The sequence below is a fragment of the Hippopotamus amphibius genome, chromosome 10 (assembly GCF_030028045.1).
Source record: "Hippopotamus amphibius kiboko isolate mHipAmp2 chromosome 10, mHipAmp2.hap2, whole genome shotgun sequence".
Taxonomy (NCBI): Eukaryota; Metazoa; Chordata; class Mammalia; order Artiodactyla; family Hippopotamidae; genus Hippopotamus; species Hippopotamus amphibius.
Window position 1 is genome coordinate 23,673,447 of NC_080195.1, and position 27,263 is coordinate 23,700,709.

The following is a 27,263-nucleotide window of genomic DNA, read 5'->3' on the forward strand; positions in this document are numbered from 1 at the left end:
GTGTGGAGAAAAGGGAACGCTCTTGCACTGCTGGTGGGAATGTAAATTGATACAGCCACTATGGAGAACAGTATGGAGGTTCCTTGCAAAACTAAAAATAGAACTACCATATGACCCAGCAATCCCACTACTGGGCACATACCCAGAGAACACCATAATCCAAAAAGACACATGCACTCCAATGTTCATTACAGCACTATTTACAATAGCCAGGACATGGAAGCAACCTAAATGTCCATCAGCAGATGAATGGATAAAAAAGATGTGCTACATACATACAATGGAATATTACTCAGCTGTAAAAAGCAATGAAACTGGGACATTTGTAGAGACATGAATGGACCTGGAGACTGTCATACAGGGTGAAGTGAGTCAGAAAGAGAAAAACAAATATTGTATATTAACACATATATGTGGACTATAGAAAAATGGTACAAATCAACTGGTTTGCAAGGCAGAAATAGAGACACAGATGTAGAGAACAAACATATGGACACCAAGTGGGGAAAGCCGGGAGGGTTGCAGGGGGGAATGAATTGGGAGATTGGGATACCAAATTGTACACTCTAAACATATGCAGTTTATTGTAAAAAAAAAAAATTAAAAATTAAAAAACATTGTGGAAAAAAAATAGTGATGCCACACTTAAGCTGGAGTGGATAGAAAAAAGGAAAGATGGATCCCTACACCTCCTTATACTGAAATAAAATAAAATTCATTGAAAAATAAAGCCATAAAAATACTAGAGGAAAACATGGAGGGATAGTTTTATAATCCTGGGGGTCAGAAAGTACTTTTTAAGTATGATTTGGAATCAGAAAACCAAAAATAAAAAATGTCAATTACATATAAATTAAATATTTTAATAAGTCAAAACTTAGAAAAATAAACTGGTGAAAAGAATATTCTGAATGAGACAAGCTTAGTACACAATTACATATATATTGGAATACATGAAGAATAGATAGATACCTTCAAAAGATTAATAAAAAGACAATGAAATAGAAAGTTGGACAAAGTATATGAACATGAAAATCACAGGTTAAATAAAAACTGTCAACACAAAAAGATGTCCAACTCCACTAAATACACAAGAAGATTCATATTAAAAAAATCTTTTAGATGGCTAAGACCCTGAAGGATAATTAATTACCCTTTTCAAGATAAAAACACTCAACAAACTAGGAATAGAAGGGAACTTCCTCAACATGGTAAAGGACATTAAAAAGACCCACAGCTAACATCATACTTACTAGGGAAAGATGAACACTTTCCCCCTAAGTTCTGGAACAAGATAAAGATGCCCACTCTCACCATTTGTATTTAATATTCCACTGGAGGTCCTAGCCAGGGCAATTAGGCAAGAAAAAGAAATAACAGGCATCTACAGATTGGAAAGGAAGAGGTAAAACTACCTCTATTTGCATATGATCTTGTGTATAGAAAACCCAAGGAAACCACTAAAAAACTACTAGAACCAATAATGGTATCAGCAAGGTTGTAGGATACAAGACCAATACACAAAAATCAATAGCATTTCTATCTACTTGCAATTAACAATACAAAAATGAAACCGAGAAAGTAACTGTTTACAATAGGATCAAAAAGAATGCAATACTCAGGAATAAATTTAACAAAAGAAGTGTAAAATTTCTTCCCTGAAAACTTCATTTTACACGCATGAGAATGCCTATAATCAAAGTCAGATAATAACAAGTGTTAATAAGAAAGTGGACAAATCCTAACCCACATACATTGTTGATGTGAATGTGAACGGTGCAGCCACTTTGGAAAACAGTCTGGCAGTTCCTTAAATGGTTAACACAGACTTACCATATGACTTCTAGCTATATACCTAAGAGCAAAGAAAACACATGTCTATACCAAAACTTGTACAAGAATGTTCTTAGCAAAATTATTCATAGTAGCCAAAAGGTGGAAACAACCCAAGTGGCCATCAACTGATGAATGGACAAACAATGTAGTGTATCTATGTAACAGAACATTATTCCATAAAAAGGAATGAGGTACTGATACACGCTGCAACATGCAAGAACCCTGAAAACACTGTTAAGTGAAAGTCACCCATCATGAAAAGCTACTATTTATGACTTCACTTAAATGATACAGCCAAGATAGGCTAATATATAGAGACAGCAGCAGATTAGTAACTGTTTAGGGGTGGGAAGGCATGGGGGAAAAGGGACATGATAGCTTTTAAAGGGTAAAGAACTCCTTTTTGAGGTGATAATCATAACATATCACACTCACTTGGCTGACAGAAACATTTTAAATTTTTATTTCATACTGGAGTACAGTTGATTTACAATATTACATTAGTTTCAGGTGTACAGCAAAGTGATTCAGTTATATATATATATAAGTATCTCCATTCTTTTTCAGATTCTTTTCCCATATAGGTTATTACAGAATATTGAACAGAGTTCCCTGTGCTATACAGCAGGTCCTTGTTGATTATCTATTTTACATATAGTAGTGTGCATATGTTAATCCAAAACTCTTTAATTTATCCCTTCCCTTTACCTTTCCCCTTTGGTAACCATAAGTTTGTTTTTCAAAGTCTGTGTGCCTGGCAGAAACATGTTTTAAAAAGTATATGTGCTGGGCTTCCTAGGTGGTGCAGTGGTTAAGAATCCACCTGCCAATGCAGGGGAAATGGTTCAATCCCTGCTCCAGGAAGATTCCACATGCCGCGGAGCAACTAAGCCCGTGTGCCACAACTATTGAGCCTATGCTTTAGAGCCTATGAGCCACAACTAGTGAGCCCATGTACCACAACTACTGAAGCCCGCACACCTAGAGCCCGTGCTCCACAACAAGAGAAGCCACAGCAATGAGGAGCCTGTGCACTGCAACGAAGAGTAGCCCCTGCTCGCCACAACTAGAGAAAGCCGGTGTGCAGCAACAAAGACCCAACACAGCCAATAAACAAACAAACAAACAAACAAACAAATTTATTTTTAAAAAACGTATATGTGCTGGCAGTGATGTAGAGTATAAGTAACCTGATGCAACCACTTCTGAAAACTTTGACATTCTTTGGATTAAGCTGCACATTCCTGATGTAGACATATACTCTACACAAAAACTCGCACATATGCACTGAGATATTTACATGAACGCTTAAAACAGCAATGTCTGGAGTATGAAGAAAACTACAGAATGTTGAAATATTCCCAGAGGAATAGTGTATACTCAGAAAATTAACAACACATGTGTGAGTGTGTGTGTATATATACACGAGTGAAAATGAAGAAACTACAGTAATACTTATCAACATGGAAGAGTCACAAACATAACACTGAGCAAAAGAAGTCACAAAAATAGCTGCAGCGTAATTCTAGATATATAAAATAAAAAACAGGTAAAGCACAACTCTTTTACTTAGAGATTCATAACATATTAGAAAATAATATTCAGAAGTTGTAAGACCAGCACAAATGCTACTGAAGTAGAAAAATATATGTATCTTACCAGCCCTCTTAGGAAATCCTGTTGAGAGGAATCTCAAAGATGTCATAAGGTTTCCATTATCTACTTTTTGACCAATAAATTTTACTGTTACTATTGCATATGGAAGACACTGCCTAGGTTTATCTACTGGCTTTGAAAGAATATCATATTCATAGACGTACACCTAAAACAAAAAGAAGGAGAGAACATTTTTATGCTGATTAATTTCTGCAGACTAGAATAAACTATTTTTAAAAACCTAGATAACTGCATGTTGTTACTTATTAATCAGCTTCCATACATCCCCCTCTCCCTGCCTTCTTCAACCCTAGTTTGCTTGAAGATGAATTTTTTCCCCACAATATATTTTTTTTCCTTAATAAGCTTCCAATGTCAGCAGAAACAGACAATCTGTTTTTATATAAAAAGGTATTTTTCCATTAAAACTTGTGCTTTGCATATGCTGGGAACCACCCTACTGTATTTTATTTGTGAGGAAAAAAATCAATTAGAAAAATAACAATAGCTTAATACAGCTTACATGTGGGAGCATATATATACTTCTAAAATATTTATCCTCATTTAATAATATATGATTATATAAAATAATACATATTATATAATTTAATCTTCTATAAAAGACTAAAGGTCTGCTAAGTGTCTCAGTAACATATGACAGAAAACTACTGTTTAATAATTAGTCTACTATGAAATGACTAATACATAAGCTTTTTCTCCTCTTGCAAAGTACAAAGGATCAATAACATTATTTCAAAGTGGCCTTGTTTTGCAAGTGAGGAATTAATCTATGAAACATCTAAACAAAAGCAGCCACTGTACTTGGAATGAAGTTAAATGTAAATTTGGAAGCTTCTTTATTAATGTTCCCAGATCGCAAATATTAAAACAGCTTTTACTATTTATTTATTTAGGTCATATTATATTGAATGAAGTAAGAGACTTCCATTTAATATCTTGGGCGGTTGTTTCAAGTCTTGTACCATATGATGTGAGGCATGTGCCTTTCAAGGAGTCAAATGAACCAAAAAGTTAACATACAACTGAACTGTAGGCTTGTAGTTCAATGGTATCTTTCAGAGAAGGTATACTTCTTGACATATGGCAGTCAAAGTTAGGAGAAGGATCCAAAGAAACTTTGTTTTTATCCACTGAAGGCTGAATTTTCTTCACTTTTCCAAAGAGAATCTGGGGGGGGGGGGGGGGAAGGCAAAACAAAGGTGAATAGAAAAACACCAAAACTCTCATACTATGAAAGTAAGGCTCCCTTCTTTTTTTTAAAGAAATTCAAATGGAGAGAGAGAATCCATGTCCCAGATGAATGGGATGACTTACTGTAATTATGTCAACTCCCTCCTAAATTAAACTCTAAGACTATAGTAATTCCAATAAAAATTTCAGAAAATCCATTTGCAGAAATGAGTTTTAGTTTAAAAACTTCCCTGGAGGACTAAACAAGAATGACAGAAAATTCTGGAAAAACATTTTCGAAAAAAAATTTAGGTCAGAAATAAAGAATGATGGAAGAGGTAAGGTGATGTGCACTTCCAGTATTAAATACTTTTTTAAGAAGACTGTACTACCACAAAAAAGGCAGAGAGGGGAAAAAAACTACAAAATAAGAAGTCCAGATAAGTCCAAGCATCTATAAAAATATAGCATAATACTAAAAGCATCATCTGAAATAAATGAAGCAAAATTAGGTTATTCAATAAATGGTGTGGACCTCAAAAAAATTAATCCCTCTCTTAATCTATATAAACCAAAATAAATACCAATCAAGTTAAATATTTAAGTAATGTAAACACTGTAGAAAGAAATATAAGTAACTATTTATCTAATCTCAAAGTGAGAATTCTTTTCTAAGCATACTGCCAAAAAGCCATAAACCAAAAACAGATTGCACTGTAAAATATTCCAAAACTTCTGTACATTGAAAACGAATGAACATAAAAATTTAAAAAGCCATGAAATAATTAAGTGATAAGAGATGGGGAAAAGTGCAATTAATATGAAAACAAGTACAAATTTTGTCAGCAATTTTATTACTTATATTTTTTAATATGCTAACAATTCATTCAAAATTAAAAACACTACTAAATGTAATGTGGTACCCTGTACTTGGGTACTGGAAGAAAAAAAACATTAGTGGAAAAACTGGCAAAAGCCAAATGGTCTGTAGTAAATAGTACTGTACCAATGTTAGTTTCTTTTCATTTCATTATTATTATTTTTTAAATTAAGATATAATTAACTTTTACACTGTTAGTTTCTTAGTTTCAACAGAGGTGCCACAGTTCATATGAAATGTTAACATTAGGGGAAGCCAGGTAAGTTGTTATACAGGAACTTTCTGCACTATCTTCATAACTTTTCTGTAAATTTAAATTTATTCCAAAATAAAACATTTATTTTAAAAAAAACATTAAGTGATAAAACAGTATACAGAGAAAAGCACAGCTCTCAAGATTCACTTTAATGAATTGATAATGCTTATGAATCAACTAGAAAAAAAGAAAGAAAAAAACAAGACTCAGGCAAAGGATATTAATAAGCAATTCACTAAATACTGTCAATGAATATAATATGCAAAATGTTAAACTCAGCAATAACTATGAAAAAGAAAAAAACTGAACAATAAGAAACTAACACACATTGGACTGGCAAATATTTTTTCAAAAGTTTAATACAAAGAGTTAGTGAAGACTGGAGATAATAGACATTCCCACAGGCTGTGGATAGGAATGTCCATTACTGTAACCTTTCTCAGGACAACCGGGCATTACATATCAAAAGTTATGAAAGTGTACACATACCTCTGACTCCTAATCTGACACACAGAAGTTAATCAATTAATTCTTAGAGAATAATTACAGGTGTGTGTAAAATGTACTAATCAAAGTACTAATTAGAAGTACAAGAATAAAAAACCAAGTAATTTATATCCAAACACTGAAAACTTTGTTACACAAATTTATGGTAGAGCTGTACAGTGCAATAAATATATAGTTCAGAAGGATATTACAGAAGAATATTTATTTAATGGCATGGAAAATGTTGATTTTGTAATCAATGAAAAGAGCAAGTTATATAGTATGTAAAGTAAGAATGTATTTTAATGACCATTATACAATGCATATTGATATATATGAGCAGAGGATTAAGTATAGATACACAAAAAAATTAACTGTCGTTATTAATGGGCTTTTGGAAGCTTCTTAGTATGTTCCAAATTTTCTGAAATCAGTATTATTTTTAACACAAAAATAAATTTCTCTTTATGAATTTGATAATACCTGAGGTCTAAAAATAACTATACCAAATGAACCATTGGTTTTACATGGATGTACACACATCCTAAGTTATATAACTGAGGATCCTGCCTGCCTACTGTGATTTTAGTAGTCCTGGAAAAACTGCCATAAACCAAAAACTATATCTTACCCAATTTGTCTGTTGATGCTTACAATTCAACTATAAAACTTTTTTTTTTCAATTTTGAATAATTTTAGACTTTCAGAAAAGCTGCAAGACATCTCAGAGGTCTATATACCTCTACCCAGCTTCTCCTAATGTTAACAAGTTATATAAGCATGACAAAATGATCAAAACAAAGAAATTAATATTGTACAACACTACTAACTAAATAAACAGTAAGAGTTTAGTAACTTTAGCTTCAGTTAGAAGTATTAATACCAATGTTTTGGGGAAAGACACTTAAAACACTGGTATTAACTATAGCCTGATCAAAAGAGAAGAGGTTCAACTGGACCAGAAAAAAATATATACATTAGGAAAATGAAGATGATAAAGGCTGCCCTTGCTTACTTGAAGATTTTTATGCTGCACACTCACTAGAGTCAAAATAGGGGAAACTTTCAAATGTTGATGATAGTAATAATTATTGTTTATTTTATACAATGCAACTTTACAACAATAATTCCAATTAAAAGTAAAATACGTTTAGGTCAATTTAAAACAAACTGAATGTAATATTTAATATTTGTTTTGTGTTACCAACCTTAAAAATTATAATACTTTCTACAGTAATGCTTCTACTATGAGCGTAATTCAAGGCAACATCAACATGTCTAAATACGTAGATTCCAAGAAGAGGATTTCCTAGTATCTTCAATGTAGATGCTTTGGTACTTATTCCATTCTGATATATCTCAACCACATCATTCTGAGGAAGTCCTAAAAAGCAGAAATGTTCTTCAAGTTCTCTGCCATGTCTTCCACTCTCACGCATCTCTGTCCTAAAGCAAAACAAACAGCATGTAGTTAAATGAGAAGATCAACAGGACTTTCAAGGAGAAGACAAATACTTCAGCTTGCTACAGTTAGAAAACCAAATACTTATCGATAACATTCAGAGGTGTCATTATCCTATTAATGAGTTAGGCTGAAAAATCACCTAAGGAAAGAATTCTGGAAATAGTTCAATAACTTGTATAGAATTATGGTCTACATTTTGTATAGGCCAATGGAAATAAGGGCTAACATTTCCTGAATGCTAATGTTCCCAGCAATGTAAAGACTTAACCTTTACGTGCACTTTTTCATTTTGTTCTCAAATCCCCAAGAATTGAATTACTGCTGTTATTATTATTATTAGTTATTATTGTTGTTGTTGTCATGCACATCTTTTTCAGGTGCACATATACATGCATCTATTCTTTTTCAAATTCTTTTCCCATTTAGGTTGTTACATAATATTGAGCAGGGCTCCCTGTGCTGTTATACACATTTTTTAAATGAGAAATGTGAGGTTCAGAGGGTCAAAACTTGCCAAAATAGTAAAGTGACAGAGTTGGAAATATATAAGTCAATTCTTATCCATTAAGTTCCAGAGCTAAAGTTCTTATCTGTGTTACAGAGGGAAGCATATGCATTTCAAAAACATATAGAGAGAGACATACACAATACACTTAGATATGGTCAATTATTATTAGGGCCATTCTCTATTCTTTAGGGATCTAGGTAAGAGATGGGAGAAACAAGCTAAGATTTGATTACAGATTCCTTATCTTAGCAGTATGAAAATTATGAATCATCCTCAGGAAAGATTATAATCTAAATTACAGATACTCTTAAAATTTCACCTACATTCCACAAGAACCACTGAAACATATAAAACATATATCCCTCCCCTCAAATTGGCGGATTAGGTAGGGAGTTCTATACGGCTTGCTCAGGAGTAGCAGCAGCAGCAACTGCCACACCAGGTGATGCGACAGAGAGTTTCAATCGCCATGCCAGATGCGTGATTCCAAAAGATTCTCAGCAATGAGAAGCTACAGATCTACAAAGCAATGTGTATACCAGAAAAGGAAAGCTGCTGTTGAAAACCACATGCTACCAGTATTTATTTCCTGGAACACCACTCACAGAATTTGTATAAAGTATACTATGCACATTAGTGTATTAATTAATATTAATTTGCAAGACTAATTCACCTTTAACAGTAGACAAGGCCATGGCAACAAAAACACACAACAACAATTACAAGCAAGACTAACCAATGAGATCATGCCCACCTCTCTCAGTTCCCAGAAATGTCAACCTTAATTTTCAACTCCACAGTCATCATTTCCTGCTCTTGTTTTCAGCATGACGTCAAACTCTGTAAACCACTAACATCTTTATGTTGATTGTTAAGGTTTAATTCTCACAGAAGAATTACAATACTTTTTTCTGTTTTCCTAATTTGTCAGTTGATTTTTCTTAGGATCTGGAAAAACATTAGCTTTCCGAGCAATGCCTGGAAGAACTCCCACAACAACAGCACAAAGGATGGGAGGGAGGAAGGAAGGAAATAAAAATATATTTTTGTAAGGTTCTTACACCACCCATAAATCACATTATGTGAAGGTATGTTATGATAAAGATGTATGCAGGCATACCTTGTTTTATCGCACTTCACTGCATTGTGCTTCACAGATGTTGCATTTTTTATGAATTGAAGGTTTGTGGCAACCTTGTGTCAAGCAAGTTTATTGGCACCATTTTTCCAACAGCATTTGTTCACTTTGTGTCCCTGTATCCCATTTGGGTAATTCTCGCAATATTTCAAACTTCTTCATTACTATTATATTTGTTATGGTAATCTGTGATCAGAGATCTCTGAAGTTACTACTATGACTCATTTGAAGGCTCAGATGATAGTATTTTTTAGCAATATGCATTTTTAAATTAAGGTGTATAGATTTTTTTAATGCTACTGTACACTATAGTGTAAACATAACTTTATATGCACTGGGAAGCCAAAAAAGTTTGTGTGAATCCCTTTATGGTAGTCTGGAACTGAACCTGTGATACCTCCAAGGTATGCCTGTAATGTAAACCCTAGAGCAGCAGTGCTGTTCACATTTTGAGCCAAATAATTCTTTGTGTTACCTAGTCATCTCCCCCCACCCCACCCCCAGTTTTGCTGTCTTACTATCTTTTTCTTTTAAAAAGAATTTTATTGAGATATAGTTGACATACAATAAACTGCATATATTTAAAGTGTACAATTTGATACATTTTTTTCTTATTAGTCTTACCTAGTCATCTTATTGGCTAAACATTATATCCTGTTAACGGACTGAGTAGAATGAAAAAAACAGAACTTAATAAAGATCTGATCCAGGGCTCCAAAAACCTTTAAAAATTAAAGTAGAAAATATTCCTTGGAGGTTTGTGTTGGTAATAACACTGTTAAAAACTCTGCACTTTTCAACGCATGTTCAGAATTACACTCGAAAAACATTTAGGACTACACATGATTTACATAATCAAAATTACCAATTACAAATTAGCTTTTAGAACTATTTCTAGGCCTAAAAAGGTATGTAAAATGTTGACTTTTCAAAGTCACTCAGACACTAGGATCTAGGTCAGCTTGTTACATGACAGAAGCTCTGAGCACGCGTGGATATGGAGGACCAACTAGGGACCTGAGCATCCACAGATTTTGGTATCTGGGGCGGGTCCTGGAACCAGTTCCTCACAGGTACAAGAGACAACTGTAAATGTAAAAGACTCAGATAAAACTCATATTAATGAGAAGTTATATAAGTTAACAAAGCCCAATGAACGAGTGGTATAGCTGTGCACTTCCACCTGTCACCAACCTAGACTGCTATGTGTGCACCATGGCAAGACCCTGCTGATAACCAAGGCTCTGCAGCAGCATGTGGGCCCAGATCCAGCCGTCTTCCGTCCCGGCCGGCACCACCAGGCTCACCTGCAGTGAGCCCCCTCCACAGGGATGGATATCCCTCGCCCCCATCACTAGCCTCCACAGCTATGTGTCCCTGGCAAGATCCAGTGGTCACAGTAGTGCACACCAACAGCCAGGACCCCCACAGCTGTCAGTGCCCCCGCCACTGGCACTTGCCTTGATATCTGCCCTGGCCCCCACTGCTACATGCCTGTTTATTTTATTTTTAATCATAGAATTCTAAGTATTTAATCATATTCTGAGATAATCGTTTAGTTACAGTAAATGCTTTTTGCTTCCATTTTCCTTTATTTTATTCACTGTAAGTTACTTTGTTGTTCCCAAGACGGTATAACTTTAAAATGAGTTAACATGTTACATACATTTTCCTTTACAACATGGAGTTTAATTATGAGGGTGAGTCAAAAATTATCCGCACTCTTGTTATATTAAAACTTCTGTAAATTCTACAGCCAGAGTGTGGATTATTTTTGATTCACCCTCGTATATTGCATTTAATTCACATAAGTGTTCATCTAACAACTGGATTTTTAATTTTTAAATTTTATTTTGTTTTATTTTTATATGTTTTTTAATTTTTTGAGTTACTAGAAACAGAACTTCTCTTTTTCCTCCTTTTTCTCCTCTCCTTTTGCTCTTCTTCCTTCTTCCTCTTTTTTCTCAAATTCCTCAGCACTGTCTCCTGCTCACAGATTCACAAAGTTGAGCCCACTGGAGCTAGAAGAGGCGGTAGCGACTCTCCTGTCCACGAGCTCCTGACCTGGGGTGCACTTACACAGCTGAGCTCCAAGGCTGGCTATTGTGGGGAGCCCCAAACCTTGACATTCTGTGCAAAGCTCTATGTTCATGTGCACTTCCCTGGGAAGAGGGTCTATAGCTTCATCAAATTCTCAGAGGGGTCCCTGACTCCAACGGTTAAACAAGCATCACTGATGAGAAAAACAATGGCCAAGGAGTCAAAATAGCTCATCCATGATCGTGTAACTATGTAGGCAAAACCAGGAGTAGAAACTAGGTCTCTGGCTTCTAGTACAAGGCTTTTTCTGCTACACTAAGAAAGCAGGCTTGGTTTCAATTTTTATGGAGTTGTTGATATACAGTTACATCTTTTTTAAGATTTTTTTTTCTATTAAAAAATTTTTTTTATTGGAAACAACCTAAATGTCCTCAACAGAGGAATGGATAAAGAATATGTGGTAACATACATAATGGAATATCATTCAGCTATAAAAAGGAACGAAACTGGGTCATTCGTAGAGACGTGGATGGACCTAGAGACTATCATAGAAAGTGAAGTAAGTCAGAAAGAGAAAAACAAACATCATACATTAACACATATACGTGGAAGCTGAAAAAACTGGTATAAACGATCTTATTTACAAAGCAGAAATAGAGACACAGATGTAGAGAATGTAGAGAACGTACAGATACCAAGGGGGAAGAGGTGGTGGGATGAACTGGGAGATTGGGATTGACATATATACACTATTGATACTATGTATAAAATAGATAATTTATGAGAACCTACTGTATAGCACGGGGAACTCTGCCCAATGCTCTGTGGTGACCTAAATAGGAAGGAAATCCACAAAAAGGGGATATATGTATATGTATAGCTGATTCACTTTGCTGTACAGTAGAAACGAACACAACATTGTAAAGCAACTACACATGTGTGTTTATAACCAGCCCTGTCACAACTCAGGCACCTGCAACTGGGCCACACAGCCAAGAGTGTGCATACAAGCCAGCTTGGGCCACTACTGCTGCCTACTCTGGTCCTCTCCCGAGCTTACGGACCTGCTGCTGAGAACCCCAATAGCCCTTGTAGCCTCTGCAGACCCTTGGCAGTGCTTGCCAAAGACAACACAATTGTTGATGTTGTGGATCCCAGCAGCCTGATCCAATGAGTTACACGCAACCCCCAAGATATGCAGCCACCACATGCCTCTTCACTTGGCACCCTGCACCACCAACCCAGGGTCATAGCACTCTTCAGCATGTCCTCACCCCAGGTGAAAGACTTTTCTTAGCAAAGTCAGTCCATAAAGTCTTCTTCAAATGTGCAGACACCTATGCAAGGCTACAGAACCATGAAAAATTAGGGAAACATGACTCCACCAAAGGAACAGAGTAAACCTCCAGTAACTGGCCCCCACAAAATGGAGCTATAGGATTTGCCCTACAAAGAATTCAAAATTATTCTAAAGATGCTCAAGGAACTAAAACCACAGATTGTTAAATACTTCAACAATATCAGGAAATAATACAAGAACAAAATTAGAATTCAACTAAGAGAAAAAGGACATAAAGAAGAACCAAACAGGAATTTTGGAGGTAAAGAATACAATGATTGAACTGAAGAATTCAACTGAGAGCTTCAACTCTGAAGCAAAATCACACTGGACCAAGCAGAAGAAAGAATCTGTGAGCTCAAAGACAGATTATTTAAAATTATCCTGTCAGAGGAGCAAAAAAGAAAAAAGAAAAGACTGAAGAAAGCCTACAGAACTTATGGACACCATTAATAAAAACAATCTATACACTGCTGGATTCCCATAAGAAGGATAGAAGGAGAAAAGTGTAGAAAGTTTATTTAAAGAAATAATGGCTGAGAACTTCCCAAACCACAGGAGATGTTTGGACATCCAAGTTCATGAAGCTAATAGGTCACCCCAAAATTTCAATCCAAAATGATCTTCTTGGAGACACTATAATAAAACTGTCTAAAATCAAAGACAGAGAAGATTTTAAAAGCAGTGAGAACATTTTTTTCTTTCATTCAAGGGAATCCCCAATAAAGTTATAATGAAATTTCTCAGCAGAGATCTTGCAGACCAGAAGAGAATGGAATGATATATTCAAAGTGCTGAAAGAAAGCATCAACCAAGAGTACTTAACCCAGTCAAGCTGTCTTTCAGAAATAAAGGCAAGATAAAAAGCTTCCCAACCAAAAGCTGAGAGTTTATCACCACTAGACCTGCTTTACAAAAAATACAAAAAGGACTTACTCAAGGTGAAATGAAAGCATTGTTAACTAATAACATAAAACATATTAAAATAAACAACACACTAGTAAAGGTAGATATATAGTCAGATTCAGAATACTATAATACTGTAATAAGGCAGTGTTAACTTAGATAAAAGTTGAAGTACAAAAGTATTAAAGATAAGCTATAGCTATGTTAATTTGTTAAGGGATACACAATATAAAAACACGTAAAGTGTGATGTCAAAAACATAAAATGGAGGAAATAAAAAGGTAGAGTTTTTGTATGCAATTGAAGTTAACTTGTCATAAGCTTAAAACAGACTATATCTATATAATGTTTCAAGAAAGCCTCAGGGTAAACACAAAGCAAAAACCTATAGTAGATACACACAAGATAGAAAAGAAGGAATCAAAGTGTACCACTACAGAAAATCATCAATTCACAAAGGAAGATAGCAAGAAAGGAACAAATGAACTTCAAAACAGCCAGTAAACAACAATTCAGCAATAGTTGGTCTTTACATATCAATAATTACTTTAAATGTAAATGGTCAAAAAGCATAGCATGGGTAAAAGGATTAAAAAACAAGACACAACTATATGCTACATATAAGAGACTCACTTTCAGGACACAAAGACTCAAAGTGAAGGGATGAGAAAACATCCCATGAAAATGGAAACCAAAAGATAGATAGCAGGGGTAGCTACACCTATAATCAGACAAAACATTAACAAGAGACAAGGTCATTATAAATGATAAAGGGGTCAATTCACCAAAAGGATATAACAATTGTAAATATATATGCACACAATATCAGAGCACCTAAATATATTAAGCAAATACTAATAGAGCTGAAGGGAGTAATGGACAACAATACAATAATAGTGGGGGACTTTCAAACCCAAGTTTCAACAATGCATAGACCATCCAGACAGAAAGTCAATAAGGGAACACTGGACTTGAACTATATTTTAGAGCAAGTGAACCTAACAGACATATACAGAACATTCCATCCAACAGCAGTAGAGTGTGCACTCTTTTCATGTGTATATGGAACATTTTTCAGGACATCATATGTTAGGCCACAACACAAGTCTCAGCACATTTTAAATCACTGAAATTATTACACCAAAGATCTTTTCTGACCACAGTGGTATGAAAGTAGAAATCAGTAACAGGAGGAAAACTGAAAAATTCACAAATAGGAGGATATTGTACTATACACACCTGAAGAACTGATGGGTCAAAGATGAAATCAAAAGGGAAATTTAAAAAATACTGAAATAAAGGAAAATGGAAACATGCATGCCAAACCTTAAGACATGCAACAAAAACCGTACTAAGAGCTAATTTTACAGTGATAAATTCCTATATTAGGAAAAAAAGAAAGATCTCAAATAAACAACCTAACTTTATACCTCAAAGAACTAGAAAAAGAACTAAGCCCAAAGTTAGCAGAAGGCAGATAACAAAGCTAAGAGCAGAAACAAATGAGAGAATAGAAAAACAATAGGAAAGATCAATGAAACAAAGAGTTGGTTTTTTTGAAAAGACAAGCAAAACTGACTTTTGCTAAACCTACCAAGAAAAAAAGAGAGAGGACTCAAATAATTGAAATTATAAATGAAAGAGATGACATTACAACTGATATCATAGAAATACAAAGGCTCATAAGAGACTATTATGAACAAATTATATGCCAACAAATTGGATAACCTAGAAGAAATGGATAAATTCCTATAAATAAACAACATACCAAGTCTGAATCATAAAGAAAAAATCTGAACACACCAATAACAAGTAAGGAGATTGAAATGGTAATCAAACATCTTTCAACAAAGAAAAGCCCAGGACCAGATGGCTTCATGGGTAAATTCTACCAAACATTTAAAGAAGAATTAGTGGCAATTCTCAAACTCTTCCAAAAAACTGATGAGGAGGGAACACTCCCAAGCTCATTTTATGAGGTCAGCATTACCTTGATATCGGAGCCAGGTAAGGATATTATAAGAAAACTAAAGTCCAATATCTCTGATGAATATAGATGCACAAATTATTAACAAAATACTAATAAGCCAAATTCAATAGCACACTGAAAGGATTATACACTAAGATTAAGTGGGAATTATTCCTGGAATGCAAGGATAGATCAACATATGCAAATTAACAAAATGTGATACACATTCATAGAATGAAACATAAAAATCATATGATCATCTCAACAGATGCAAAAAAAAGCATCTGACAAATCATCATTTCATGATAAAAAACTGTCAATAAACTGAGTACAGGAGGAACATACCTCAACATATGCCATTTTGACAAAATGACAACTAATATCATACTCAATGATGAAAAACTAAAAGCTTTTCTCCTGAGATCAGGAATGAGACAAGAATGCCCACGATCACCACTTTTACTCAACAGAGTACTGAATGTCCTAGCCAGAGTAAGAAGGCAAGCAAAAGAAGGCAACCAAATCAAAAAGGAGGAAGTAAAATGGTCTCTGTTTGCAGATGACAGGATCTTATATACAGAAAGTCCTAAACTCTACCAAAAAACTATTAGACCTACAAACCAATTCAGTGATGTTTCAGGATACAAATTAACATAAAAAATCATTGCATTGCTACACACCAACAATGAATTATCTGAAAAAGAAGAAAACAATTCCATTTACAACATCAAAAACTAAATGTTGAGGAATAAATTTAACCAAGGGGGGAAGAGCTATACACCTAAAATTATAACATACTAATGAAAGAAACTGAAGAAGACACAAAAAATGGAAAGATACCCCTTGTTCATGGACTGGAAGAGTTAACATTGTTAAAATGTCAATACAACCCAAAGCCATCCACAGATTCAATGCAATTTCTATCAAAATTCCAAAGGCATTTTTCACAGAAACAAAAAAAATCCTAAAATTTAAAGGGAACCACAAAAGACCCCAATAGCCAAAACAATCTTGAGAAAGAAGAACAAAGCTGGAGGCATCACACTTCCTGATTTCAAAGTATATCTCAAAGCTACAGAAATGAAAACAGTACGGTACTGGCATAAAAAAGCATATACACCAATAGAACAAAATCAAGAGCTCAGAAGTAAACCCATGGATATATGGTCAACTTATATTTAACAATGGGGCAAAGAATACTCAATGAGGAAAGGACAGTCTCTTCAACAAATGATGCTGGGGAAAGTGGAAATTCACATGCAAAAGAGTGAAACTGGACTCCTATCTTACACCACTCACAAAAACTTACTCAAAATGGATTAAGGATTTAGACGTAATACCTGAAGCAATAAAACTCCTGTAAGAAAACATAGGGGAAAAAAGTCCTCCTTAACACTGGTCTTGTCAATGTTTTCCTTTGGATATGACATCACAAGCACAAGCAATTAAAGAAAAATCAACAATGAGACCACCTCAAACTAAAATGCTTCTGCATGGCCAAAAAACCCAAAAACAACAACAACAAAACAAACAAACAAACAAAAACAGTCAAGGAAAGGAAAAAAGAACCTATAGAATGGGAGAAAGTATTTGCAAACTATATATCTGGTGAAGGGTTAATATCCAAAATACAGAAGGAATTCATAAACTCAATATTAAAAAACAATCTGATTTAAAAATGGGAAGAAGACCTGAATAAACATTTTTCCAAAGAAAACGTACAAATTGCCAAGTGCTTAATAAGGTGCTACACATCACTAATCATTAGGGAAATGCAATTCAAAATCACAATGTGATATCATCTCACACTTGTTAGACTGGCTATTCTCAAAAGACAAGATAACAAGTGCTGGTGAGGACAGAGAAAAGGGAACCTGGTGCATTGTTGGTAGGAATGTAAACTGGTACAGCCACTATGAAAAACAGTATGGAGATACCTCAAAAAATTAAAAATGGAACTACCATATAATCCAGCAATCCTACTTCTGGGTTATATCTGAAGGAGATGAAATCACTATTTCAAAGATATATCTGCACCCAAACATTCATTTCAGCATTATTCACAATAGCCAAGACATGGAAACAACCTAAGTTCAACAGATGAATTGATAAATGTGGCATATACACACAATGGGATATTATTCAGCCACATAAAGAAGGAAATCCTTCCATTTGCAACAACACAGATGAATGTAGAGGACATTATGCGAAGTGAAATAAGTCAGAGATAGAAAGACAAATACAATATGATCTCACTTACAAGTGGAATCTAAAAACATCAAGCTGATAGAAAAAGAGCAGAACTGTGGTTTCCAAGGACTGGGGAGTGGGGGACATGGCAGGTGTTGGTCAAAGGGTACAAACTTTCAGTTATAAGATAAGTAAGTTCCAGGGATCTATGGTACAGAGTGGTGACTATAGTTAATAACACTGTATCGTATACAGGTGCTATGAGTAGAATTTTAATGTTCTGACCATAACAACAACAACATGGTAACTGTGTGAGGCGAAGGATATGTTAACTAACCTTACCATGGTAAACATTTCCCTATATATGTGTATATCAAATAATCACACTGTACACCTAAAACATACACAATGTTGTATGTCAATTGCATTTTAACAAAGCTGGAGGGAAAAAAGATATTTTCTAACTCACACAAAAGTCCAGAGATAAAACAGTATATAGCTGCTGTAAGAAATTACCACACACTTAGTGGATTAAAACAAATCAGTTTATTATCTTACAGCTATATAGGTCATAAGTCTGACATGGGTCTTACGGGGCTAAAAATCAAGGTATCATCCAGACTGTGTTTCTTTCTTAGGCTCTAGGGGAGGATCCCTTTCCTTGCTGGCAGAGTTCAATTACCTGCATTTGGAGGACTGAGGACCATTACCTTGCTGGCTGTTAGCCAAAAGCTATCCCCAAATTCCAGACAATATCTGCGTTCCTTGGTTCATAACACCTTTCCAGCATCTTTAAAGTCAGCAAAGGCAGGCTGGACCCCTCTCATACTTTTCTTTCTTCCTTCAGTCTCTTCTTTCTGACCTACTCTTCTGTCTTCCTCTTAAGTTTTTAAGATTAAGAGCTCATACCATTAAATTGGGCCCACCCAGATTACCAAGAATAATCACCCAAACTCAAGGTCTGTGACCTCAATCACATTTGCAAAGTCCTTTTTGTTATGCAAAGGTTCTGGGGATTAGAATGTGGGCATCTTTGGGGGAGCATTATGCTGGCTACCACAGGAAGAATCTGAACTTATCTAGCCCCTCAACGATATTAGGAACTCAAGTTTCTTTTCCTTGACTCACCACATTGCCTTATCTTTATCTCTGTCTGGCTCCTCTTGTGGTCAAAAGAGAGCTGCCAGGAGCAACTAGGCCCACCTGCTCCCTTGCTCACAGACAGAAATAGAGACACTGACTTCACCTTCCCAGGATTTCCAGGCAAGTCTCATATTGTGTTATACTGGACCATACTGACTATGCTTGTACATCAGTAAACCAATAAAGGCAAGGGCAATGGGACAGAGAACAGTTTACACTAACTATATAAGACAATTTAGAACTATTAGGGAGACTGCAGTCTACTCATGTGGTGCCCCTTTAGACACACCCTTCTCCCAACACTTTTACTTTCAACAATGCTCACACTCACACCAAGCATGGTCAATCCACTTCACAAAAAGAGAACAATCCCATCTCATCGAGTTGCTGCATATACCTTCAGATCCATGATGTGAGTGATATGCCTTCACTTAGTCTGGATATAGACTCATGTGGCCAACATCCATTTAGGCGGCATATGGCTACAAGGTTAAGTTATCTACACCAAAAATAAACTGGTGAAGAAAACATAGGATGACTACAAATAAATTTAGAGAAGTGAAAAATGACACACTGGTCAGTGTTAACTGGCCCTTAGCACAAAGTATATCCTTCTAGAAAGAAAGAGCTAGGATTCTTTGCCCTCAAAATTCCAAAGGCTAGTAAGCATAGCATGATCTTGTTTAGACAATGGTTGCTATTAGGAATTTCTGTTTTCTGGCAACAAGCCTCTGAGACCTTCCCATTTCCCAAGGCCCTGAATTTAGAATGGTCCTTACCTAGTGCATTCCAATTTGAAACTATCCATTTCTTTCCCCAGACTGCATTTAAAATATATTTTTATTGTATAAAGTTGAGTAGTTCCATTTACCAGGCAGAAAAGGCTTAATTTAAAAAGAGGTATCTGGGAAAGGCTGAAGGCAACAGATTTGTGCTTCATACTTACTTCAGACTTGCCTCATACTTATCTCCTGTTAAATCTTTCTTTTTTTTTTTTTTTTTTTTTGTTCTCTATGTCTGTGTCTCTCTGCTTTGCAAATATGTTCATCTGTACCATTTTTGTAGATTTCACATGTACTATTAAATCTTTCTTTTGAACCCATTTTCACACTAACTTTGGAAAAGATGAATTCTTTACTTCAAGCTAATCTCGCAAAGCCAATCTGTAAAACTAGGCCATAAGTACAAAGGATTATGTTTGTTTGTTTGTTTTGTTTACCAAATCTGAATTTTAAAGCCCTCTTGGATCTAACCAGGGAATGGTCAGGGCACTTCAATATCCTGAATTTTTTTGGTACAAGTTCCTCCAAAAGCACAGCCTCATAAAATACATGGTCTGTGCCCCAATGGCGTATCACCAACTTCCCATTTAGGAACAGTGGGGGTCCTCATTGCCCTCTTTCCAAGCTAAGTCCATATCTTAGAATCTTCCACTAGCAAGTGGAAGTACCAAGTTCAACACCAGTACCAAGTTCCTAATACTAAGTTCGATACCAGTTTCAATACTATTGACTTCAAGTATAGAAGACCGTTCAAACTGGCTTAAAATTGAGTTAACTTCTTACAACAAGAAATCCAGAAATCAGGCAGCCTTTTTCAGAGTTGATCTATTCCATGGCTCCAGATGTCTTCAAGGATTCAGGTTTTTTCCATCTCTCTGTTCTGCTGTCCTCAGCTTGAGGGTCATCCTACTGGTGTCGTCATTATTCCAAGAGTGCTGCCATCAGTAGGTTGAACAACATGCTTCCTTGTTCACACCAGACTGGCTTTTATTTTCCAGAGACTGCCCCCACCCCCACAAGCCAATCTGTCCTCCGTGTGTCACTGACCCAAACTGATTTAGTTCTGCCCACCCCCTAACCCTGAACCAACCATTGATAAAGTAGATGAAATTAAGCATGGATGGCTCAGACTACTCATCTGGGGTAAAATGTAAACTGAGATGCCAAGTACAAGTTCAACCCCAGTGTCAAGATAGGTACTGACAATCTTTAAAATGATTTCACATAAATCTGAAATGTTTAAAGGTAAGTTATCTTAGAGCAAAACAAAAAAGAGTCAAACTGATACAAACAGCACAATATACTTAAGAAGTGAATTTAGTTCTCTTTTACCCATTAAGACCAGTTCAAGTTCTACTCTTCAAAACCTCTCTCAAGACTCTTACGAAGCATACTCAATCCCTCATCTGTGCGCCTACATCTTATTATAAGATTATATTACTTTATATTTAGCTGTATGTCTTCTCTGCTGGAATGTAAACTCTTTAAGGCTGAGGAGAAAACATTCATTTTTCTCTGAGGGTATCAAATACAATATCTGACACAGTAGGCACTCAAATACTCAATGAATGATTGAATACACAGATGTTTAGATGATTAATGTGTTTTTGCTGATTTCGCACTTAAGAAGTGGTAGATGCTATGTGGATAAGAAGTGGAGATTGGGGAGTTCCCTGGTCACCTAGTGGTTAGGATTTTGGGCGTTCACTGCTGTGGCCCAGGTTCAATTTCTGGTTGGGGAACTGAGATCCCGAAAGCTGCGCGGCGTGGCCAATAACGACAAGGAAAAAAAAAAGTGGAGATTGCTATTTTTTGGAGCTACTTGTTTTTGCTGAGACCACATACTTATAAACTCCTCTAAGGGGAACAATAAAAAGAAATGCTACAGGCAGTCAATGTTATTCGTACCTTCTCTTTTCATCTCTCCATCCTATTTTTCTCTTCTGCTAACCATTCTCATTTTTCCTTTTATTTTTTCCTACCTGTGCCTTAAGGCTACTTAAGGATACTTTCTAGCATCACTGATTTAAAACAATGAAATAAAAATGTAACTTAACAACTAAGTTGCCCACTGTGTTGCCAGACCCGGTTCCATACTATGGGCACAAAAACAAATAAGACAAAACTCATAATGTAGTAAGGGAATCAAACAAAACTAATATATTGTGGTAAGTCCTATAAAACGAGTATAAAGTACTATGGGAGATAAATGAGTTTGTCTAATTAGGCAAATACATAAGAAACCATTAATCCTATACCTGTTTTTCATTTAGAATGTTCTATAAAGTCTTGGGTAGTTATTCTAACTTTTCTGTAATGTTAACAGGGAGAAAGAAATGGTTGAAAATTAAGTATCAGGTGGCATTATGAAAAAGGATACAATTTAAAAATGCCTAATATAACCAAAATCAAGGAACAATGCAGGAATTCATTTTTAATCAAACTATTATTTCAATCTGGAAGGGGCAGCGTATAGCCAGTTCATTCTACTTTTGCTCAACACTGATTTTTAGGTGAAAGAATATGCCATCAACTAATTCTGTCATTCTCACCGATTCTCCCAAACTGACACCAAGTGGGGCAGCAGGTCTGAGTCAAGAGAAATTGATTTTTAAACAAAAAAGAGACCAAAAACATTCCAAAACGAGTTCTAACTTTGGGTCCACCAAACTACAGTTAGGTTCTAAGTTAAAAATGCAAAATGGTGAAGGAGACAAGTTCAGAAAATGAAAATGCTGAACTGCGTTCACACAAGATCTAAACCTATAAATACAAAATGTTTACAATGAGAACTCTGAGTGTGCTCTTATGTTTTCTTATCAAAATAACATAATGGAATGTGCCTTCCTGAAAAACAGAAGGAGGTACTTTTTAAAAGTTAAGTGTCAGAAATCGTGGCTCTAGTTGGAAACAGCCAGTTACAACTCCACCAAATTAAAGCATCAACTCTGTCTCTGAAGGATTCAATCAAGAAAAAAAAATTACATTCTAAATACTTTAACTGCTGTTTTATACAATGCAGGAGGCACAGGGATCTACGAAATGGCTGCTTAATAAATGTGCTGATGTATGCTTCTGAAAAATTTACAAAGATTAAAAAAATTAGAAGGGAGTGTCTGAAATATGACTATTAATGTAATGTGTAAAACTTGCTAATCAAATCACACTCGGCTTTTTATTATTACAAAAAGCTATGAGACGGCAACAAAATAAGGAACACTATACCTCTCTACTTACTTTCTTAGTAATATCAAATCTCAAATGGCAGAAATAACATATTCAAATAAAGCCTCATAGCAAAAACAAACAAAATCTCAATACTTCTTTAGGTCATAGTAACTTACCTCTTAGAAGTAAATTTTTTTTCCAGCTCCTCATTGTGAATCAGTTTTGTATCCCCAAATTGCCATGAAGACTGCAGATCACAGCTTATATCAAGCCGGCACTGGTTAAGAGTATCGTGTATGAAACTATACTCTCTAGTATTGGTGCAACAAGCTGACAAGTAAACTAAAAATATAGAAAACGGCAAGTGGTTATTTGTGTTTAAAGTGACATTATTGTACATCTGTACAATAACAACTATGTATCTATAAAAGGCACAAAATAACCAAGTATTTGGAATTTTCATTAACATCTGGAGGCATTTATATTTAAGATTCTATAATAGTAATACAGACTTCCTATACCTGGTATAAATGAAAATATGCACCTTGTTTTTCTCCACGTACCTATTGGGAGTTCTTAAAAGCTGATGCAAATATACTAGATAGTACTAGAATTCAAGTGACTCGTTTTCAACTTAAGATGTACAGACTCTACAACATACATTGTTACACAAACCTGGGAGCTACTGCTAGTGCAAGAATATTTCCCCCAAATAAGGCAACCTATTTATCAGTAAACTATTTGGTTATTTTGACTTGCAAAAATACCAGAACATCTTTGTAAACTCTTGACTGATATGGTGGCATGACTAAGAGACATAGACTTTGTGGTGACAATGAGTGGTGTTTTAAACATCGCTATGTTACGCAGATGCATAAAAGAATCAAAACCCTTAAGGAAGAGGACTCAGAGGAAATTGGGGAATACGGTTGGTTCTTGTTATCTGTGAAAGTTATAGTCTATTAAAGTTGCTGCCAACAATGCATTAGTGAATATTGAACTATTAATCTTAGAAGAAACACAGGGTTAGGTTCCTGGGAGCCTCTGGTCACATTTTTGACAACTGGAATGCCATCTGCAGTAAGTTTGTTTGCCAACATCCTTGTAAAACAAGAAAGTGTCATCAGGGTTGAAAACTTGCCACCTAACCTTTTACTGTGTAACACTTAGCAGGTATCTTTAAAATTCTTCCCCTGCCTCCTATTCTGCAGAACCTGCCTACCTGCATCTCTTATACCCTTTGAAATGTGGCAGCCAGCCAGCACTAGCCAGCCAGCATTTTCCTGACCTTGGGGACCATGACTGTTAAGTCTCTTTGGCTTTTCGCCTCACAACAGTGCTGCCCACAAGCATTTTATTGGTGGTTATCTCATGAATCTACAAATGCAGATTCCATCCTTTCCATAGGAAAGGCACCATAGATGTTCTTTTAACACTTTCTGGAGAGGCTTGATGTACAAATTGGCGAATTTTCTCTTCCTTTTTCTGAATGTACCATATTGTTGGCCAATAGCACTATAACTTATAGTGTAGTTTATGTAACACATGTATTTTCTCTGTAACGCCCATGATAGACTTCTTGAGCTTAGGGACCCCTGACAGCATTTCAGTGTTACATGGTGGAGGCCATCTTAAATGGTGACATCACCAAAAAAAATGGAAACAACATGGCACTAAATAGGTAATGAAATGGACACATTTATAATGAGAGCTGGAACAAGATGCAGAGCTCTGTCTCATCTGGGAACATGTGCATCAAGTGACTCAAATTTTTCACCATTCTGCACATGTCTGCAAATGACTGTGAAAACACTGGTGCTGAGCATTGATGCTGGGGTTACAAATTTTAGCAAGTAGGATATTTGCATATTTCCATTTGCAAATATGGAATCTGTGAATAATGAGGATCAATGATATATAAATCTGAGCCAATTTCCACATGTATGAATCTAACATAAATAATAGTCCTTTGTATTTAGCAATCAACAGAATAAAAGACAATGGCAAAAGTAATACAAAATATTACAACTCTCTATTTTTCAAAAACTCATTCTTCCTCCCTTTCCCATTTTAAATTCTATTATTAAATTAAAATAAAATAAATCCAAATAAAATTAATTTTCACTTTAATATCTGTAATCATTGTTACAAAGTTTGATCACTTCATAAGATATATGATTTTGCTCATGTGTGCTTGTGTTTAACTTATTTTGAAGCAAATACAGACCATACAACATATTTATAGAAGCCCTGTATACTCTTTTTTTTTTTTTTTTTTTTTTTGGGGGGTACACCAGGTTCAATCAACTGTTTTTATACACATATCCCCATGCCCTGTATACTCTTAACCCAAACTCCCCAGTGGAAACATTTCCCATAACTATAATAAAATATTAAAACCAGAAAAACGACATTAGTGTAATCCACAGATCTCACTGATACTTCACCAGGTTTATGTGCGGTTCTGTGTGTGTGGGTAGTTCCATGCAATTTTACACAATAATCAAGATCCACAACTTTTCCATCTCCCATGCTATTCCTTTACATATAGTCATACTGATAACCCCATTCCTCTTCTCTGCCTCTAAATCCTGGAAACTACCAGATCTGTTTTCCATTTCTATACTTTCATCATTTCAAGAATGTTTTGTAAATGGAATTTTGTATTTGCAACCTGTGGAGACTGGCTTTTTTCATTCAGCATATTCCCTTTGAGATCCAACCAAGCTGTTGTTCCAGTAAATCAACTTTTTTTAAAATTGTTGAATAAGTATCCCATGGTATGGACACACCATACTTTCATCATTCACTCACTGGAAATCAGGGTGATTATCAATTTCTGGCTATTGCAATTAAAGGTGCTATAAACATTTCTGCATTGGTTTTTGTGTGGACTTAAGTTTTCATTTCTCTGACATAAATGCCTGAGAGCACAACTGCTGGGTCATATGGCAGTTGTATGTTTAGTTTTATAAGAAACCATCAAACTTTTCAAAAAGTGGCTGAGCTATCTTATGTTACCATCGGTTGCCTGACTGATTTGGTGTCTCCATTTTCTTCCTAGCTTTTGGCATTGCTATTCTTATTTTAGCTGTTTTAAGAAGCATGAAGTGACACCTCACATTTCCTTAATGGTTATGACGCTGAGCATCTTTTTGTGTGCTTATTTGCCATCCATACATCCTCTTTAGTAAAATGGCTGTTCATGTCTTTTTCCTATTATCTGCTTGGATAGAACACTCTTTTTTTCTCCTACTACTGAGTTCTGAAGGTGCTTTATATGTTCTAGATATGAGTCCTTGGTTAGATTTATGATTTGTAAATGTTTCCTCCCACTTTCCACTTGTCTTTTCGCCTTCCTAACAGTCTCTCTCAGAACAATAGTTTTAAATTTTGATGAAGTCCAATTTACCACTTTTTATTTTTATTTTTTGGATTGTGCTTCTGTAATCATGCTAAGGACTCTTCATCTAACCCTAGATCCTGGAGATGTTTTTTCCTAAATGTCTTACAGTTTAAAATTTTCCATTTAAACCCAGGATTCACTTTGAATTAATTTCTGTGTGAAGTTTTTTTTGTTTGTTTGCCTATGGATGTCTTTCAATAGCTCCAGCGACATCTGACGAAAAGAGTACCTTTCCTTCGCTCCATATATCCTTGTTAAAAATTAACTGAAAGGAAACCAATTGAGCGTATATGTGTAGGTCCATTTCTTGAATCTCCACTCTGTTCCACTGATTTAAGTGTCCATCCCTTGATCAATGCCACAGTGTCTTATTACTGTAGCTACACAGTAAGCCTTAGTATTGGCTAGAATAATTCTAAATACTTCTATTTCAAAATTGTTTCAGCTATTCTAGCTTCTTTGTCTTCTCATGTAAATTTAGAACAAGCTGTGTTTTTTTACAAAACATCTTGCTGGGATTTTGATAGAAACTGCAATAAATCTACAGATAAATTTGTGGAGAACTGACATCTTCATTATGTTGAGCCTTCTAATCAATAAACACAGCATACCTCTCCATTAACTTAGAATTTATCAGCATTTTGTGGTTTAAAGTATAAAAATCCTGTATATATTAGTTTTATAATAAGCATTTCATGTTTTGAGCTATTAGAAATGGTATTATGTTTGTCATTTTGATTTTCATGTGTTCTTTGCTAGTATATAGAAATTCAATTCATTTCTGCATTTTGATTTTGTATTCAGTGACCTTGCTGAACTTACTAGTTTCAGGGTTTTCTTTTTCGTAGGTTGCTTGGGATTTTCTATGTAGACCACTGTGTAATCTTTTTTTTAAAAAATCTGT

The 27,263-nt window shown here is 35.2% G+C and overlaps 1 protein-coding gene across 1 annotated transcript in view; it reads right to left on the reverse strand.

Annotated features, from left to right (window-relative positions):
- Positions 1 to 27,263, reverse strand: part of TEX15 (testis expressed 15, meiosis and synapsis associated) — a 58,692-nt gene that overhangs the window by 25,923 nt on the left and 5,506 nt on the right. The window contains exons 2-5 of the mRNA XM_057696398.1: positions 23,130 to 23,295; positions 7,514 to 7,751; positions 4,534 to 4,680; positions 3,496 to 3,658 (exon numbers count right to left, since the gene is read on the reverse strand). Coding sequence (XP_057552381.1) covers positions 3,496 to 3,658; positions 4,534 to 4,680; positions 7,514 to 7,751; positions 23,130 to 23,295 — 714 coding nt within the window. The remainder of the gene's footprint in view (positions 1 to 3,495; positions 3,659 to 4,533; positions 4,681 to 7,513; positions 7,752 to 23,129; positions 23,296 to 27,263) is intronic.